The sequence below is a fragment of the Strigops habroptila genome, chromosome 12 (assembly GCF_004027225.2).
Source record: "Strigops habroptila isolate Jane chromosome 12, bStrHab1.2.pri, whole genome shotgun sequence".
Lineage (NCBI taxonomy): Eukaryota > Metazoa > Chordata > Aves > Psittaciformes > Psittacidae > Strigops > Strigops habroptila.
The window spans coordinates 13,237,387-13,255,065 of NC_044288.2; the positions used below are offsets into that span (position 1 = coordinate 13,237,387).

General features: G+C 53.1%; 2 protein-coding genes and 1 long non-coding RNA gene across 6 annotated transcripts; 1 reads left to right on the plus strand and 2 right to left on the minus strand.

Annotated features, from left to right (window-relative positions):
- Window positions 1-26: 26 nt before the first annotated feature.
- Window positions 27-12,710, minus strand: DCTN4 (dynactin subunit 4). 3 transcript variants are annotated; one of them, XM_030503558.2, is made up of 14 exons: window positions 12,536-12,710; window positions 10,880-10,950; window positions 10,406-10,584; window positions 9,468-9,511; window positions 8,653-8,760; window positions 8,030-8,050; window positions 7,028-7,101; window positions 6,617-6,729; window positions 5,180-5,289; window positions 4,099-4,172; window positions 3,631-3,685; window positions 3,059-3,166; window positions 2,606-2,703; window positions 27-1,941 (listed from the first exon to the last, which is right to left on the minus strand). In XM_030503558.2, the coding sequence occupies exons 1-14, from the start codon at window positions 12,668-12,670 to the stop codon at window positions 1,728-1,730; spliced, it is 1,404 nt and encodes a 467-aa protein (XP_030359418.1). In that variant the 5' UTR covers window positions 12,671-12,710; the 3' UTR covers window positions 27-1,727. The 3 variants fall into 3 exon arrangements, with proteins under 3 accessions (XP_030359418.1, XP_030359419.1, XP_030359420.1); XM_030503559.1 differs by lacking the exon at window positions 12,536-12,710 and adding an exon at window positions 11,892-12,297; XM_030503560.2 differs by lacking the exon at window positions 8,030-8,050 and having other exon boundaries at window positions 331-1,941.
- A 479-nt stretch (window positions 12,711-13,189) lies between these two features.
- On the plus strand, window positions 13,190-15,820 carry SMIM3 (small integral membrane protein 3). Of its 2 annotated transcripts, none has more exons than XM_030503570.1 (2): window positions 13,190-13,886; window positions 14,839-15,820. In XM_030503570.1, exon 2 carries the CDS (start codon window positions 14,840-14,842, stop codon window positions 15,017-15,019), a length of 180 nt encoding a protein of 59 aa, XP_030359430.1. In that variant the 5' UTR covers window positions 13,190-13,886; window position 14,839; the 3' UTR covers window positions 15,020-15,820. The 2 variants fall into 2 exon arrangements, with proteins under 2 accessions (XP_030359430.1, XP_030359428.1); XM_030503568.1 differs by lacking the exon at window positions 13,190-13,886 and adding an exon at window positions 14,128-14,270.
- LOC115615456 lies at window positions 15,792-17,241 on the minus strand. The gene is made up of 2 exons (XR_003994057.1): window positions 17,166-17,241; window positions 15,792-16,286 (listed from the first exon to the last, which is right to left on the minus strand). It is a non-coding gene; the product is annotated as an uncharacterized LOC115615456 (long non-coding RNA).
- Between the last annotated feature and the right edge of the window lie 438 nt (window positions 17,242-17,679).

Below are 17,679 nucleotides of genomic sequence, written 5' to 3' on the forward strand. Positions count from 1 at the left end.
CACATGTAAAAAGCAGCACAAAGGACCCGAGAGCCACGTTTGCTTTATTGAAGGTCACTACACGACGTCAAGCAGTAAGGCAACAGGCGCCTGTGGGGAAGGGGTGAGCGCTGCAGGGAGCAGGGATGCGCCGAAACCTACCAAATCCTAAGGGAAGGGAAGAACAACTCCTGGGGCTGAGCAGAGCGCTGGGGACAGCACAGACATCGCACCTCCTGTTACTGCTCCCCGGCCAGCACGGCCCCACATCGCATCCCCAGCACAGCGGCTATTTGGGCTGCTGCAGGGAAGTGGTGGCCAAAGGGTGAGTGCTGAATCTGGATGGGTAAAGCCACAGCAAGGCGCTAGCACTAGACATTAACTACTTACTACAAGTCTTAAACTCATGCTGTACATCTGTGCGTATCCTACGCGAGGTTGTAAACGTGAGGCCCCGGCACGCCGCGGCAGGCTTCTGGTGCTAAGGGAGATGTTTCGGGGTGCAGCAACCACCCCAAAACTAAAGCAGGCAGCTTCATCCCACCGTGCCGTGCAGAGGACCTGCAGCTCCAGGCCAGCAGCGTTTAAGCCTGCCCCAGCACATCAAAGCCCATGGGGAAGGTTTAAGAAGGTCTGTGTTGGAACTGGGAATGCTCTGCAGGGAGAGCGATCGCACCCGCTCACACCAAGCTATGCAGCTACTGGCAATTCCATGTCCTGGATACTCTGCTCTTAATTAGTGATTTGAGCTGGGACCACAGCCAAATGACAGCCTGGATAAGTTACCTGATGGTACAGTGCCTGCTGGTTAACATGGAACTGTCACACCTCCCTCACACACCCCTCCACCGGAAAAAGAGCCAACAGCCCCTTGGTTTCCTCTACATCGGATCTAACCTCAACACTCCAGGTTTCACACTCTGATTGCTAACCCTGTTAACGTTGTTTTCCAGCCAGGTGGCCTCTCTGGAGCATCCCAGCCTCAGCCAGGAGCCACAGCAGAGCCCAAATTCCCAGCTTGCAGCATATCATGCTGCCACATGCACCTGCAGCACAGGGAGCTGGCAGCAGGCTTGGTTGCCAGTCAGATCCATGGACTCTACATGACACAATATTTGGGGTTTAAAGGCAAACTCATCATTTCCTTTGTGAAAAGGCATCTATCACCTCGGCTAAGCAAGCTACATACACCAGAGAGGTTGGGTTGTATGTCCCAGCCCTCCACAGCTGAGGTATCCTACAAGGAAGGAGAAAACCAAAAGCATCGTGCTGCTGCCAGTAACTTGCCAGGAATGCAGCAGCCACAGCCACCTCCTAAAACGTTTGTTTGGGAAGGGGATAACTGTGGAAATGAAGCTGTTCACTACTGAACATCGGGTCTGTGGGCTGACATGAAGACAAGACAGAAACATGGGTTCTTTTCTGTCGATAAACCCCAATTCAGCCAGGTGTAGTGTAAATCTGGAGAAAGCAAGATCCTTCTGTGTGCTGAAACACGTGCTGCACATTAAACTAGCCTGTGGCGGCGTGGGGAAGCAGAGCAGTAGTTAGTGGGCACTAGGACAAGAGGAGAGAGAACAAACCATCCTAAACCACGGCACCCTCAGCCACCTCCTCGCAGCCCGGCGGGGCCCGTGGCACACACCACACATCACAAGGGAGCTCTCGCAGGACGTGCCACCTGGTGCTCTCTTCACCGTGACGGGACAGCCCGTCCTGCGGCCTGCGGCGAGCGGCGCTGGCAGCGCTTACGGCAGCACCGGTCCGAGGCTGAGCTCCACGTGGTGGGTGAGCCAGATGACCTCAGAGCTGTGATCACCTTCCTCGCTGGGCCGGATGGGAGCAGCGAGGTTTTTAAACTCGTGCTTCATCTTGAAACTCACGGTCACTTCACCCTCTTCTTTCTGCGGGGTGACCTTGATGAAAACTCCGACCTTGTTGGCTTTTCGGAAGGCGATGACGCTGCGAGGCAGAACACAAAGGAAGATTAGGTCAGCCAAGTTCTCACACAATGGTTCTGGGAGATTTATTCTGACAACACACAAGAGAGATGTTCAGTTTATGGCTGAATATGCCCTGTTAGCACAGCTGCCTTGGGTTCTAGCTTCTGAACTCCACAGGCTCCTCCTGCCTCACAAACATCGGTATCCACCTTTCTGCTGACACATGTGTCAAACAGAACACCCTGCTTTGGCCATGGGAGTTCTGTGGGTGGTTCTGCCCCAGGGAAGAGCCCCAGCGTACAGCTCGAGTTGCTCTGTAAGAGGCTGCAGAACACATTCCATTTTGGAGGCTGGAGGCAACTGTCTCACACCCTCCTGCGTAGTTCTCACTCCTACTGTGAACCCCCTGCTTGCAAAGGAGAGGATTACACCGAGTATTCCAGGAGAGAGCTACTGCCACCACCAGTTACAACTGCTCTAACAGCACACCTTGCCTCAAAGGGAACAAATGTCTCCTAAACAGTCCAAACCACATCTCTGGCCCCCGCAAAACCCCACCACCAGCACAAAAACCTGGGAAAAACCCCAAACAAAACATGCTGAAGACACAGAGGAGAGTGAGTTACTTGGCTTAAGCACCAAGTTTTATGGAACAGGATCCCCACAAGATAGACAACACTCACTCAGGGTCATCCTGGAAGTCTTGAGGCTCTGCCAGCTCATCGTATTCTGCTGCAGCGTCTTTGCCAGCCAGAATAAGCTCCTTGGGAGGAACTGCCACCTGAAACGGAACATGAAGAGATGCTTTTAAGTTCTGATCACCACCTACAGTGTGAGCAGGAGAGAGTCCTCCCCTTCCAAGGGCTGCTTTCCTATGGTTTAACACAAAAGTGATTCTTCCTCCACTCTCCTCTGCTCCAGTACCCCCTGGTTACCACTTAACCAGTGAAATTGTGCATTTCTCCCTCAGGTCCTGGATCTCAATGAACAATTTCAAAATACTTTTAGGAGCTGATGATTGGTGACAATCATTTAAGCTCCAAGGAGGAAAATGCAACACAGTCCAGCAGGGACTGCAGACGAAGGATAAATGGCAGTGGTAAGCCTTGGGCTCACACAGCAGGAGGGTACAATACCTTGGCAGTGCTGTTGATGTTGTCAGGGTCCCCCTCCTCACACTCCAGCAGCGTGACGTGTGTGACGTTCTCCACTGGATTGGTCAGGGTCAGGAGGACTTGGCTCTCCTGGGGAGATTCAGGAATCACAGTTCAAGAAGTAAATATTCTAAAGTTCATCGTTACTGTTAGCACCTCCTCTTCTGTGACCGAACAAAACCTTCAAGAATGGCATCATATACACTCAAGGGATGATAGCAAACACCTCCAGTCTGCAAGAAAGGTGCCAATGCCACGCAGCACTCTTTCTTCATGTAAGAAATACACCTCTTTGGAATCTAGCCAAGGTTTCAACTCCACACCTTTCATTCTTCAGATATTGACGTGTGCCTGTGGTGCCAGATGTCACAGTGCCCAGCCACCTACTGCAGTGACAAGTACACGCAGTGTTATTCTGATCAGTCCCTTCAACCCCGCGCCCTCTCAAGCGGCGTGAGCGAAGCCCTCAGGGAACAGCCATCCCACCATGTCATCTTCCAAAAAGATCCCACATCCACCCTCCCAGCTGAAAGGTTTCTGGAAAAACTACTGACCTTCATGTAGCGCAGGTTGGGAATGGACATGATTCTCACTTCAGGGATATAGTTACTACAGAAAGAACAAAGCAAATGACCACGATGGACTTTGTTGCTGTCTATAACCTACTTCTCAAAGTAGAGCGATGTATTCACATGCATCCATCTCACTCATTCAATGCTGTTAGAGCTTAACTGACATTAAACACTAAAATGAAGTGCTCTTTCCCTATATAAACCAAATCCTACAAATTCCTGCTGCTCTCTAGGGCTGGCACAGCATGCAGTGTCTTTTCTTTAGCAGATCAGGAAGCAAACCTATTACAGATAAGCTAAATGTATTTTAAAAGGTGACTACACCAGCCTAAGAGATGACACAGCCATAGAGAGGTCAATTCAAGAGTCCATGAAATGAAAATGAAACTAGAAGGCATTAACTAAGCACAGACAGGCAGTTGTTCACCCCAATCCCTGCACCTTACTTACACAGCAACCAGCTGGATCTTGAATTTGATAGATGTTGGGTTGAATTCTGGTTTGCTCAGGTTATGTTCACAACTCTACAGAGACAAAGAGATTTTAGTCAGCACAGAAGACAGTGTGCAGTCATGCACTGAAGAATGAGAGCTGCAAACACTGCCACTAGCCAGGGCATTCCCAGTCTCCAGCACAGTGCACACAAAAACTACCTTGGGGCACATGTAGCTGTGTCAAGTTATAGACACTCCAAAAATGTCATACCCAGCACTATCTGTGCAATGTCAGAAACATGGGATTTGGCTTAAAAACACTCGGACACTCACTGACTGCAGCAGGAGGAAGGCATAAATACCTATAAGGCCTTTGATACATGCTCCAGAATCCATTAAAAAAATCAAAGAGCTAGAACTCAAGACTGGTCTCCTCACAGGCTACCCATTTAAATACAGGCTCAACCTGACATGACTCACTTCTGAGAAAATATTCTGCATTTGCAAAGCATTCTGCATCTTAAATACTTACAAGAATATTGCTCTATTCTCTGGGAACTAGATAAAGCCAGGGGAACCACTGAGAAATCAAGCAGCTTTTTAAAGACCATGAAGTAAGCCAACAGCAGAACTTGAATTCAATTCTTGCCTGTCTTCACGTCCCAGCTCTCTGCTTTTATTCTCTGCAATACCCCCTTTCTGCCCTCACTCTAAGGACATCTGCAGCATTCTGCACTCCTCTGTCTCACCAATATTTTGTTTGCTGACTTCTGTCTTTAATAATAGCAGAAATACTTTAATCCTGAGTGTACTGGCAGCCCTCTAAGATTCCTTGGCAGAGCACATAGACCTTTGTGTAAACCCACTTTGTGTCTTTATGCATCTTTGCACAATGTTGTCCCCCTTTCACAATCTTCATCACGTCAGAGACGTGACAACCTCCCTCATCTCCCAGTGCTGTTCCCAGTCATTTAGTGGAGAACTTTCAACAACCAGAAGCATTTGAGCTGTCTCTTTTGAAAAGAAATATACATTTCCCCACAAGCCAAGTTGTGTGAGCCAGGAAATGAAGCACCACTTTGTGTTCGATTACCCACCCGACAGCGCAGCGAGCGTTTGATGAGGAGGTGCTTGTGACGAGGGTAGAGCTGGGAGGCGCAGATGGGCTGGAAGTCAGGCTGCAGCAGGCGCTGGCGCAGGGTCGTCACTGGGTGCACAACAAAGGCAGGCAAATCAGTGTCTCAGGCACCTGAGCTACATCCTACAGAGGTAGGATCTAAGAGCACGTGTGACACGCACTGTGTGGACACGCTACAGTCGCTAAGAAACTCAATTTCACCTCCACCAAATAATCTAGAAACCACTGGAAAATATCACTGTTTCCAGCAGTGGATAGATGGAAGGTAAGAGCTGTATAAAGGGCTGCCCTGACTGGGTGCGTTAACACAGCACCAGTGTCAGCCCAGGAGAAATGAGGGACCTTCATTTCTATTCACAGCTCAGCTGGAATGGAAACAGGATTTTGAAATCATCTGGAAAATAAGTTCTTTCCCTGCCAAGGGCAAATGAGGTTTTGTTGCTTTGTTACCCTCACAGCTGGGTGCTGCAGGAGCACAATACACAGCTCCTCAGCAAGGAGTTTGCACAACTCAGACTCAGGCATAGAATTAGTGACTACCTAGTTCTCAAGACAAGGAACTGCCCCAGCAGCCAAAATTTCCTGTGGATGTCTCCCCCAAAAGAGGCTGCTCACTGTTCCCAGTGTCCCAGAGGCAGTGAGCCACCTGGCAACCTTTTCCTCTCTGTAGGGAGTCACAAAAGTCGTCTTCTTTACCAGCATCATCCTCTCATGATGCTGATGGTCTCATGAGAAAAGGAGACCAAGATGATCTACCACTTCCCATAAACCTTCCATGAATTAATTAATACCAGTGGACTCTGTAGGCCTGCAGGACCACCAAGAACATCTGTCCTATTTAGAGCCACCTCAGCAGGAAGCCCACGTTGCTTCCTGTACCTGCTGGTTTATCCCATTCACTCCCAAGTGTCACTGGTCAATTTACAGTATTTGCTGATTAAATCATGAGCCAGCTGAATAACTGGCAAGTGTACCCGAGCTGTTCCAAGCTGTGCCAAGGCAATGCGCAATTGTTACTTAAGAGGTCAGGTTTGGTTCCAGCTCCCCAGCAGCTCTCAGCTACTCCTTATTTCCTGCTATTATGTGAAAAAGGATGTCAGCTCTTTTCTCCATCCAAAAGTTGATGCTTCACAAGCAGGGAAATTAAGGCCAGCAAGAAAAGGAAACAACTGTTAAGAGGCCTGACGTATTTGGCTCCAAGATTTCCACGCACAGCATGAAGCTGAGGCTGCATTCAAAGATACCATTTAAATAAGTCACAAATTTCCCACCATTTCAATCCCAGCATAAAAATGAGACTAAAATCTCAGGCCATTAGGAACCCTACAGACAAGCTGCTGAGCACTGCCCGTGTTATAAAATGTAAAGGCAAAAAGTGACAATATTAAGGTGTTACCTTCTGTCAGGTTAATCGGTCTTGTGTAGTAATCCTCAGGAAGAGGCTCCACTTCTTCCACTGCATCAGCTGGCTCAATCTTGATCTCCTTCTGGTCCTCTCCTTCTTTCAGGCTGAAAGAAGTGAGGGACAACATGGTCATAAAATAGAGCATGTGTGCTCTGACAGCCAGCAACTGCATTGTAACACAGAAGGCAGTGAGACAACACTAACTGCACAAGGATGTGAGCAGTCACTTGTTTCTATGAGCAGAAAGGAAATCATCTGGAGCTGCTGCACAGAGATGCCTGAGATGTGACACAGCTCTAACGCTCCAAAGCAAGCTCCTTTCACTGCTCATGTGCTCAGCATCTTTCTGAGGTTGTTTTATTGCTCCCTCCCCACACCTCCTACCCCAACCCTGAGACTCACGAGAGCCCAGCGAGGGCACTGATGGGTGCGCCGGGCCTCTGGCGTTGAAGCCTGGTTCCAAGGCCGTATTTGTCCTACAAGGAGAAAAGCAACTATCAGCTTCAGGTCTGCTTCCTGCCAGCACAAAAAGACCTACTGCAAACTCATCCTGCATGACAAGCATAGGGAGACAAGCAAAGGAAAGCAAAAAGGGCAGGGTATTCAATGCTTCCCAAGATATCTTTTTCCCTGCTCATAACTGTTAGTAAGGAGAAAACAATTACCACTGCACTGCAGATGGGGAGAGACAGATGTGTGTGGCCACCTCTTACAGAGCTTTTACTCTTTCTTTAAATCACCAGCCTGCACTACTGAGACATTTTCCCTTGATCTAGTCTTCACAGCAACTGCATGTCAAGTAGTCCAGAATGAGAGCTCAAGTGCCAAAAGAACGGGGTCGACGTGGGTATGAATCCATCTGAAATGCTCTGTAGCACTACTAGAAGGTTCAGCCTCCTACAAGCCGTGTTATCTACAGGTGTCTCTCAGCAAGCACTGCCAATCGGGAGGAATAGTGGAGCTAGTCCTCAGCTTTCTACAGCTGAACTGCATGCAGAATGCTTGAAGGCAGAAATCTTCCTCCTGGGCAGGACTGAAAACCTGAATTCTCACCAAATGAGAAGCGTGAGCATCAGCCTACACTCGTGATTTTTGAAGGATCCCAAGATGAATGTTAGTGCCATTTGCCTCAGGCAAGCAGACAGCTGTGTCCCAGCCAAGCTTTGTGACGGACTGCTCTTTAACTGTACATTCCTTACCCAAAGACACTGCCCTGTTTGTAAACTAACAATAGATATTTGGGGTTTGTAACCAATGTGACCCTCTAATTAGCCTTCATGTGCATTTGTTCGAGGCACATCCAAGTCAGGGACCCTGAGGCAAGGTGAAGAGAAGGATCTATCACTCCCCTTCACTAGGTACCAGGAGAGCTTTAACACCAGCAGAAACTGTGAAAAGACTTACCACTACGTGTATAGTGTGTTGCTGTGGAGAGCCCCCAAAATAGCAGCAGGTAGCAACGGAGACAAAAAATGCAGCCATAAGACACAAGCAAGGGCACAGAGCAAGCACAGTTAATTGAGAAGTAGCAAGCATACGCAGTCACCCAGCTAAACAAAGTAAGCAGGTACCTGCAGGTTATAATAAACAAGTCATTCGAGCCACAATCAAGTCTTAAGGTTAATAAATTCAGTCTCAGTTGAGTCTTCATGCAGAGAAGTCCCAGACAATCCTGAGCTAATGGTTACTGAGCTGTGGCATGCAAGTGTCCTGAGAAAGGGCTACCACTGGGATTGTCACTGTGGCTGCACTGCCTTTCCCTGCTGGATAACACACTCCTTCACATGGCAGGGCTAAACCCTTCTGCATTATCAGAGAGGACTATTAGAGAGCGAGGCAGTGTAATACACTGTAATGGGTATAAACCTACTCGTCCCTAAAGACACCCATGTGCCCTCGCTCATTTTCTCCACGTTGTTCTCACTTAAAAAGAGCTGAGCAGCCCTATTGTGCTACCAGCTATGGGGTTTTCCAGGCTGAGGCTGCACCACTTGTCCTGCTCTGTGAGCACAGTGCTCCCAGCTCACCGAAAAGGCCAGGGGCATGTAGTTTCGGCGCCGCACCAGCTTCTTCCGATCCCGCTCGATCTTCTCTTTCTGAGCCAACTGCTGGTAGTACTCAACCAGTTTGTTAATCTGGAGGGGTGAAAGGGAAGAGATACCCAGTGAAAGGGGAACAGCTGCAGTATTTGCTTGGAAAAAAGCTGGGCTGGGGTTCCTGCTACTTGTTTTGTACTGTTCCTAGTGCTTCATTTTGGAAGACAGACATTAAAGAAGCCTCTGTGTCCTAATATATCCTAAGCAACGCTGTGGGTGACAAACAGACCCTCCTTTGGAGTGACATCTGTCAGAGAGCAGTGTCCAATTCTCACCTTGCAGTCAGGCAACTGAGACTCTTCATGCATCTGCCATGACTGGACAGAGTAATGTCATATGGTCAAAACCAAACTGCATCTTCCCCCCTCTGAGGCTGATCACACTTAGTGTGGAGCCTCAACTGCTGACAGGGAAGGGTAGCAAAGGTGCAGTCCTGTTTTCCAGATCCTAGGCACATTCTTGATTGGAAAACAGCTTTTTTCACATATATACGCAGCACGTTCATTGGTGTTGTTTTAACAGCACTATTAGATATGATGTTTTCAACTGAGTGTCTTCTGCAAAGGAGATTTTATACTGCAATATCCACAGGAGAGCCTGTAAGAGGCTTTCCTTCTATTGAAGTGAGGTTAGGAACTGGAACTGGTATCTGAAAGATTATATAGACGCCAGAAAAGGGACTGAGATGGCCTGGAGCCTCTAACAGCTCTTTCTAGCTGATGCCTCTCAGCGCTCCCCTCACTCACCCTCTGTGTGTGAGGATTCTCCGGCTCCTGCCAGCCACCACTAGCTGCAAGAGAGAGGAGAAACAAAGTCTTCAGGATGAGATTTCCAGACTACACAGAGAAATCACTTCTAACACCCAACCACCTCAGTTTTACTCCTGAAATGACATTCCCCATTTTGCTACACTTACCATTGCAATTCTGTAAGCTCACACCTGCACAAATATACACCTCTGAAAGCTTTTCACAGGCAGGTTTGGGCTGAAGGAGCTTCAGCAGCTTTTATTCTGTGTTTTTAAACAACTGCTGTTTAAGAGATACTCAGGACAGCAGCACCTAGGAGTCACTTTAGCAGCAAGTACGTGAGTAACACGAATGGTCTCTTATTAAAGGCTGCCCCTATCTCTGCATTTTCAGCTCCCAGTCTTCAGTCACATCAACACTGGAAGTCAAGAGGATCTGCTTGGTCTACTCAGCCCTGCCTGACAGATATTTTCTGCACATCTTATGCACCAAGAAATAGATGAAAGCTTGTTCCAGTGCTGCCATAAAGAGAAAAACTAACTACAAACACTGACTGGAATAAGCTTAAGTGAACAGAAGTGATGGAGCATAAACGAGATGTTTATGCTGTCAGACTGAGTGGCTTCAAAGACTCTGAAGGTGCATAAACAAGACCTCAACTGTAGGGAGAGTGCACCCACTAAAAAGCCCCTCGTTTGACAGCTTTCTCACTAGTCACACAAGGATGGAAATGGGTCATGTGTCCCATTAACTCAGCTCTTCAGAGGAGACTTCAGCAACAAACTGTTTTCCTGTGAATTTCTAACTGTGACTCAAAACCTAGACAGGTATTAGACGTATCATATGGCCACAAACTACTTGGATTATCTGCTGCCTTCAAGGCATGCACCAGGCTCCTGCTGTTACTCAGTTTTCTGTCTCTGACTGTCACTTACCGACAGACTTATCAGCCATGCCCACATCCCGGGAAGTCCAGCGGCAAAATCCACAGGCCAAGTAATAGGCCTTCTTCATAGTAGTCTTGGCTGGGTCATCAGGGAGCGGAGCAGGAATGCTCGTGGCCCGGGTGGAAAGGGTGTGCATGCAGCAGGGGCAGTCAAAGCAGTTTGCACACCTGTAAGGAGGAAGGTCTGTAAGACAGGGCTCTGGCAAGGGGCAGGGAAATGCTCGCAGTGAGCAAATCAAGCTTAAAACAACAGACCTCCCATCTCATGCAACAGCATTAGGGGAAAAGGGCCACAGAGTCATCAACAGGAATGCTTCAAAGATGAGCTTTAAGGTCCCTTCCAACCCAAACCATTCTATGACTCTACAACATACTGGGTGATACTAAAATGTACTATGAGAACATGAAAAGGAGCTGTTTAAAGTAGAAAGTCTTGATGAAAACAAAGCCAAAACAACCTTACCTATTCTTTTTCAGCTTGGCTTCAGCTGAAGGCATGTTTTCCAGGCAGCTGGGGCAGTAGTGAGAGTCCACCTGATGAAGGAGAGGGTCACATCACACTCCCTGGCACACATTTGTCTACACTGCAGCATGCTGGCAGCAGCCTGCGCCTCTGCCACACGATTTAACAGGGCTTTGTGTCTGCTAGCAGACAGGGGAAGGCAGGAAGGACTTGAGACGCTTTTTGGTATCGGAAATCTTAACCCATCTCAGCCAGATTTTGATCTTTCATAATCTAAGTCAGAAGGTTTCTTAAGTCAGGATAGATTAAACTATTCTGCTTAGTAAATAGGAAAAGGACAACTGGGGGCTGATCTTTTGCAGTGCCCAGGTTTTCATTTTTCAGCTTGAACAACAGATTTTAACATGTTTTTTTTCCATTCATACCTAAATTCATCCTGCCCTTGTAGTCACACTGGTCAGACACACACACATTCCAGAAAACGCTTTGTATCTGCTGTCACAAACTGATTTTATCAATTAAAACAACAGCAGCAAGAAGGGGGCCGTCTCCTTGAAGGGGAAAATGAACCAAACATTAAGCATGGCAACGACAGTGACTACACCGGTCACGCTATAGCGGAATCATGACGGATGCAGCCTGGTGACAAATCTGTTTTCTGCTCCTCGGAGGCTTTATCATTTCCGAAGAGATGTCTCCTCGGAGATCCAGCGCTGCAGAGTCATTCCCTGAAGGCTTTTCAAATCCACTGGAATTTCTTAATTCACACAGCCTTCCGCCAAATGAGTTTCACTGGTTTTATTCCGGGGATGGGAGAAGTCACAGCAGCAACCCCAGGATCAAGGCTGGCACGAAAGCAGTGCCCCAGGCACCAGACCATTGCTCCAGCCTGATGATCCCCTACAGGCTCCAGCCATTCCTGGCCAAACAACTGACCCTCCACAGCAGAAATCCTGCTGTGGGGAACACGCTTGTCCTGGTGTAATAAACTCAGCCTCGACTCCATCCTTACACCGAGCTCGCTGCTCCCAGACCCAGGACGCTGCCTTGCCATGAGTGTGGGCTTTGTTACTGTGACTGCTGCGAGTGCTGCCGCATCCAGCGAGCCCCGGGGGCCAGCCGAGAGCATGCCCGAGCCCGGGAGCTCCCGGCCCTGCGCTGCTGTCACCCCACAGCGCGCTGTGGGGCGGTGGGTGCCCCTGCCCCAGTGGGGATGTGTGTACGGGAAGGGGTCCCGCTGCCCCGGCCGGGCCCCATAGAGGGGCTGAGGGGGGGGTCCCGCTGCCCCGGCCGGGCCCCATAGAGGGGCCGCTCCCACCCAGCCGGGCCCTACACGGGCGGGGGGTACATCCCTTGTGAGGGGAAGTCTCCTCTCAGCCAATCACAGCCCGAGCTGCACCGACGGACAGGCGCTCTGAGCCAATCCCACACAAGGCACCGCCCCTTCACCCCCTCCACGGCCAATCACCCCGCTGGATGCAGGCCCCCGCTGTGCCTCCCCCTTCCCCGCGCCGCCAACCAATAGCAAAGCAGGCAGCGGGTGAGTAGCAGGAGAACCACCCAATCAGCGCGCGGAGAGCGCGCAACGTCCCGCCTCCGTCCCACCCACCATGCCGCCCGGTGCGGCGGGCGCGGCGCGGCCGGGGCCGCCGTTACCTCGTGCGAGACGCACTCGAGGGAGCGGAGCTGGCGGCAGTACCGGCAGAAGTACAGCTGCGACAGCGGCGCCCGCAGCTCCTTCTCGCCGCGCACCAGGTACAGCACCCGCTCCGACTGCAGCAGCGACGCCATCTTCCCACCGGAGCGGCCGCCGCCGCCGCCGCTGCACGTCACCGCCTGACGTCACCGCGCCGCCCCGCCCACATGGCCCTTGCGCGCCCTGCCGGCATCGCGGGGCTCATGGGTGCGCTGGGTCCTAAAGGGGGTCCGCGGTGCTGCCCCGGGCCCCGCCGCCGGCCGTGCCGGGACAGCGGGGCCCGGAGCCGGTGGTGGAAGCGTTCACGCACCGTGCAGGCGAGCCCCTCAGTGCCAGGGGTTAGCGGTGGCGTTGGCAGTGCTAGGGAGCTGGACTTGGGGATCTTAAGTCCCGTCCAGCCTGGTTGGTTCTGTGGTTCTGTGCTCGTAACATGCTCTCCCGTGCTCTGCCCGCTCCCCTGAGCCTCTCTTCGGCTGGTTCCACTGCCCGCAAGGCACCCTCTGAACACACAAGGCACCACCGCAGAGGTGGTGTCACTCTCACAGTCCCAACAAACCCAAACCATCTCATGGTAGTGAGACCAGCGCATGGGTGTGAGCAGAATGGGTGCTGCGCTGTGTGTGCATAGGGCAGAGCTGGCAGCTGCGAACCGCCTCCTCTCTGCTCCTCTGCCCAAGCATCCAGCATGGCCTGGACTTCGGCTGCGCTGCCTCATCCTCACCCCGGCCCCACACGGTGCCTGGTGTCAGCCCATGACCCCCAGAGGAAACCCCTGCCCATGAGGATCCGCTGCCGCTCCTGATGAAAACCCCACATGCATTTTATCCGACAGCAGCAGCTGGAGGGGGATGTGCCGTTTGGAAGAGGCTGCTCCTGGGGGAGTGGGGAGCTGCGTGCCAGGAGGCCAGGGGTGTCTGAGAGCACGGGGTAGTGGATTCTGCCACCGGGAATCCGGCAGGTTCCCCTGGGAAAGGCGGGGTGAAGGGTGCAGTGTGTGGGTCCCACTGTGGGTGACACCGGGCTTGTGACCCAGCAGGAAAATCACAGCATCCTGGGGCCAGCCAGGAATGTCTGCTGCTGGTCCTGCCCTTCAGCATCACTTGCAGAGCGGAATATTCCACTGGGCAGCAGAAACGCCATTCCCATCCGGCGGGATGAGGTCTGTTGTCTCCCAGAGATGCTCTCTGCCCTCTCTGCCCGCGTCTCTAAATCAACCCTGCCCCGACGACCCGGGGAGCGCTGCCCGCACCTCGCTGCGGGGGTTTGTGGAGGCTTTCCATATGGTTTGGCTTTTCCCCCTTCGTAAGGCAGGTGAGTGTGTGTGAGCCCCACTGCTGGTGGGGCAGGAGGACGGGGCAGAGGAAAAGCCCTTTGTAACGCTCTGAGATGTCCCCACGGTGCCCCCCTGGCACCTGAGACCCTCGGGTTTGGCTCCAGATGGTCCCTCCCGCCGGGACCCCGTGCTGGGGGATGCTGAGCTGGAGCGTGCTCTGCCTTTACCCTGCTACAGACAGAAGATCCGCCCTTCTTTCCTTCCCCTTCCCCTCCTCTCCTGCCGTTCCCCCTCCTCTGCCGCCCCTCGCGGGCCGGGCCGGGCGGGGCCAAGCGGAGGCTTCTTCCCCCGTCGGGGATCCTGCCGCTGCCGCCGCTTGTCGCCGCAGCCGGACGCGGACCGGGAGCCGGGCAGCGCCGCAGGTAGGGGGGCACGGTCAGGACGGGCGGGCTCCTGCCTCCGCCTCCTCCTCCTCCTCTTCGTCCCCCCCATGCCGGATCCTGGGGTGGATGCGGGCGGGACGGAGTGGGGGGCTCATCGCGACCCCCGGCCCCTCATCCCCGAGCCCCGCTGCTAATGAAGCCATTAACCCTGTGACTCAGCAGGAGGGGATGTGGGGGGGTCCCCCGAAACATGGGGGGAGAGTCCGGCCACGCTGCTCCCACCGCTTCGCCACCCGCGAGTGACCAGCGGGATGCCTGGTTGTGGCTTGGCTTTATCAGCTCCTTTTACAACGGCAACAATTAACAGGGAAGTTTTTCCCTGGGCTTTTATCCAGCTGCACCAGAGCATGTTATAAATCCCAGGGCTTCTCCAAGGAGCCTTTACCAAAGCCCTTTTGCTCCCGAAGGAGCCCAAGGCCAAGGCTGGATGTGGCTGTAGGGGTCTCCCTGGAAGAGCAGTGGGTGCTCAGAGCGATGGGGGGGCTGTTTCCGGCTATGGGAGGGATGGAAGGAGCTGCCCCATCACCCCTCTACCTCTCACTTGCAGGATGGACCTCTCCAACCCTGCAGGTCCTGCTGCCCTCCCCAAGCACATCCTGGACGTCTGGGTCATCGTCTTGATCATCCTGGCCACCATCCTTGTCATGACAGCCCTGGTGCTCTGCCCGGCCACCGCCGTCATCATCTACCGGGTACGGACTCACCCTACACGCAATGGCATCGTGTGAGGTGGAGGCGATGAGGGACAGCCCACTGACATGGGACCCTGTGCTGAGGACCCCGCAGAGCCCGATGGGGCACCCCAATAGCTGCAGGGAGACGGGCAGGAGCCGGGGTGGGCCAGCACCCACATGCCTGCCCCTGAACCTGGCTCTTCCACTGCCTTCTATTTACCCACCGAGCTCACAGGGACTGTTGAGGAGATGGCGGCCTGGGCACCAGGCAGGAGATGTGTGACTTTGTGAACCCGTCCAGCTAGAAATGACTCGCTCCCATGAGGCAGCCAGGCTGGTCTCACCTTTGCTGGTGACCCGTCTCCTCCCAGGCAAGGTGTGGAAATGCCCAGACAAAGCTATTTCTTCTTTGGAAGTCCCAGTTGTCAGCGTGGTTTAGAAAGACGGGCCGGAGCAAGATGGATGTGGCTTCTGGTTGTGCATTTGGAGACTCAGCTAGAAGCATCGGTGGCAGAGCCTGCCCTGGCTGCGCAGCAGACATGCAGCTGGCACCAGCTTCTCCTCTGTCAGATACCTGCTGGAACTGTAGGAAAACCCTGTGGGGTGCTCGGTTCCTCTGGGTCTCATGGGGCAGAGGATTGTGGGCAGCTCCTGCCCGCACAATGGCTGTGCTCAGTGCCCCTGCTGATGGCGAGGGGCTCCACCACTCACCTGGCACACTGACCCCATGGGGGGGGGGTCTGTGTGCCCCTGTCTGGGAGGGCACAGCAGAGGGGTTTGTGCCCAGGTGGTGACAAGGGACCATGTAAAGCTCTTACATTGCCTCTTGCTATGAAATAAATGGACTTTATTCTACATGTGATGGTGTTGTGCGGCTCTATCCACACTACGATGGTGTCAGCGTGCAGGATCTGAGATGCTTCACAGCCTCTCCAGAAGCTGTCCCCATGCTGACCTCCTGCACTGCATTGGCTCGATGTCCCTGGGGTTCTTTGAGCCCGCAGCCCCACGGGAGGCACACGCCAGCTCCGGGGGTGCAAACTCAAACCTGGCTGTGGTAGTGGCAGCGACCATCAGCCAGTGAGTGGGAAGGATCCCCAGGGATTGCCTGAGAGCAGCGACCGGCTCCTCTTGTCCCGCCGGGTGCCCAGCACCGCGTCCCGGGCGCTGGCGTGTGGCTGCAGTCCTGCATCCTGCGGCTGAGGCGGCGTCGCGGTGACTCACGGCGAGAAAGGTCACTAATAACGAGATGAATCAGGCTGGGATGTGGGGAGACGCTGCGGTGATGCTGGTGGGAATTGGTTAAATCCCATTTTCTCTGCTGGAAAGAGCAACCATCCGGCGGTGTTAGAAACCCTCCGTCTCATCCCCGTGCCGCTTGATCCGCAACAGCTTTGCTTTTGGTGTTGGGGCTGGAGGGGAAGGCGATCTCCAGGGAAGCAGGACCAGGATGGGGATGCAGCCCCTGGGGAGCAGAAGCACCTACACTGGAGCCATGGGCTGCGGTTGTGCTGGGGGGGGGCTCGGACACGTATTCCTCGCCTGGCCCACAAACACGTTTCTGTCTCTCTTCCCCTTCTCAAGTTGCCGAATTTGAGGCAAATAACCAGAGTTATTTTCCTGTTGTTCCCCCTCTCCCTCCCTCGCTGGCACGATGCCGCCGGAGCAGCTGGAGGAGATTATGGCTGTGCTGGGAGGGAGCAGCCCCAGCTCTGCCTCCCCGCCATGTTCCACCCTGGAGCCCCTTCCCTGGGGACACATGGGGGGTGGGGACAGCCAGCAGCATCTGGCACCGGGAACTGGAGCTGAGCTCCTTGGCTATAAGAGGGATAGGGAAGAAACCACAAACACTGGAGTGCTTTGAGAAGGAAGCCTGGTTTGGAGCAAAACATCCAAGGAAAAGCATGCAACCCCCCCTCTATCCCTGCAGCCGTACCCAGTGGCTGTTGCCACCTCCCTATTGCCCTTTTGTCATTAGCAGCTGGGGGGGATAAGAGGTCTCCTTTCCTGGCAGGAGTTTTCTGGGAAGTATCAAGCTCGTGGCAAACGTTTCCAGGAAAGGCATTGCAAAGCCTTGGAAAGATGGGTTTGTCCACGACAACAACTGCATGGAGCAAAATGGCAGTGGGGGGAATGCAGGGAGAAGCCGGGACATTTTTAAAGCATGAAAATAGGGCCATGGACTTAGACTGATATGTACTGCTGGAAATTCCTCCTCCAGGACTGAGCGAGATAAGCAAATCCTCCCGTGGCCCTGGCTCTGGTGCCTGAACAGCGCTGGAGCTCGGAGGGAGCATTTGCTGAGGAAAACTGCCTTTTCCTGCCCGGAAAAGCAGGTCCTGCAGTGGTGACACTGCAGCAGGCAGGCACTGCATGATGTGGGGGCTGAGGTGATTCAGCATCCCCTGGGATGCTTCCCTGCCAGCACCAGGCGGTGCTGGAGTGTGGTGGGAGCCAGCTGATGGCCCATGGGGACTGCTGCTGGGCAAGTGGATGCTGGCAGCCCCGGTGGGATGAGGTGATACAGGATGCTCTCACTCTGCCTCTAAAGTTGGAAGGGACCTTAAAGCTCATCCAGTTCCAACCCCCTGCCATGGGCAGGGACACCTTCCACTAGAGCAGGTTGCTCAAAGCCATACTCCAAAGGGTGCTGGGCACCGTGCAGTGCCTGCAGGAGCACAGGGGCTGGGGCAGGGTGACCAGGGCTGGATGAG

Coding starts and splice junctions, on each gene's coding strand:
- DCTN4 (XM_030503558.2), bottom strand. CDS start 12,670: ATGGCGTCGCTGCTGCAGTCGGAGCGGGTGCTGTACCTGGTGCGCGGC. Junction 6,730..7,027: donor AGTGCCCTCGCTGGGCTCTC/GTGAGTCTCAGG, acceptor CACTTCTTTCAG/CCTGAAAGAAGGAGAGGACC. Junction 5,290..6,616: donor ACCGATTAACCTGACAGAAG/GTAACACCTTAA, acceptor TTGTGCACCCAG/TGACGACCCTGCGCCAGCGC.
- SMIM3 (XM_030503570.1), top strand. CDS start 14,840: ATGGACCTCTCCAACCCTGCAGGTCCTGCTGCCCTCCCCAAGCACATC.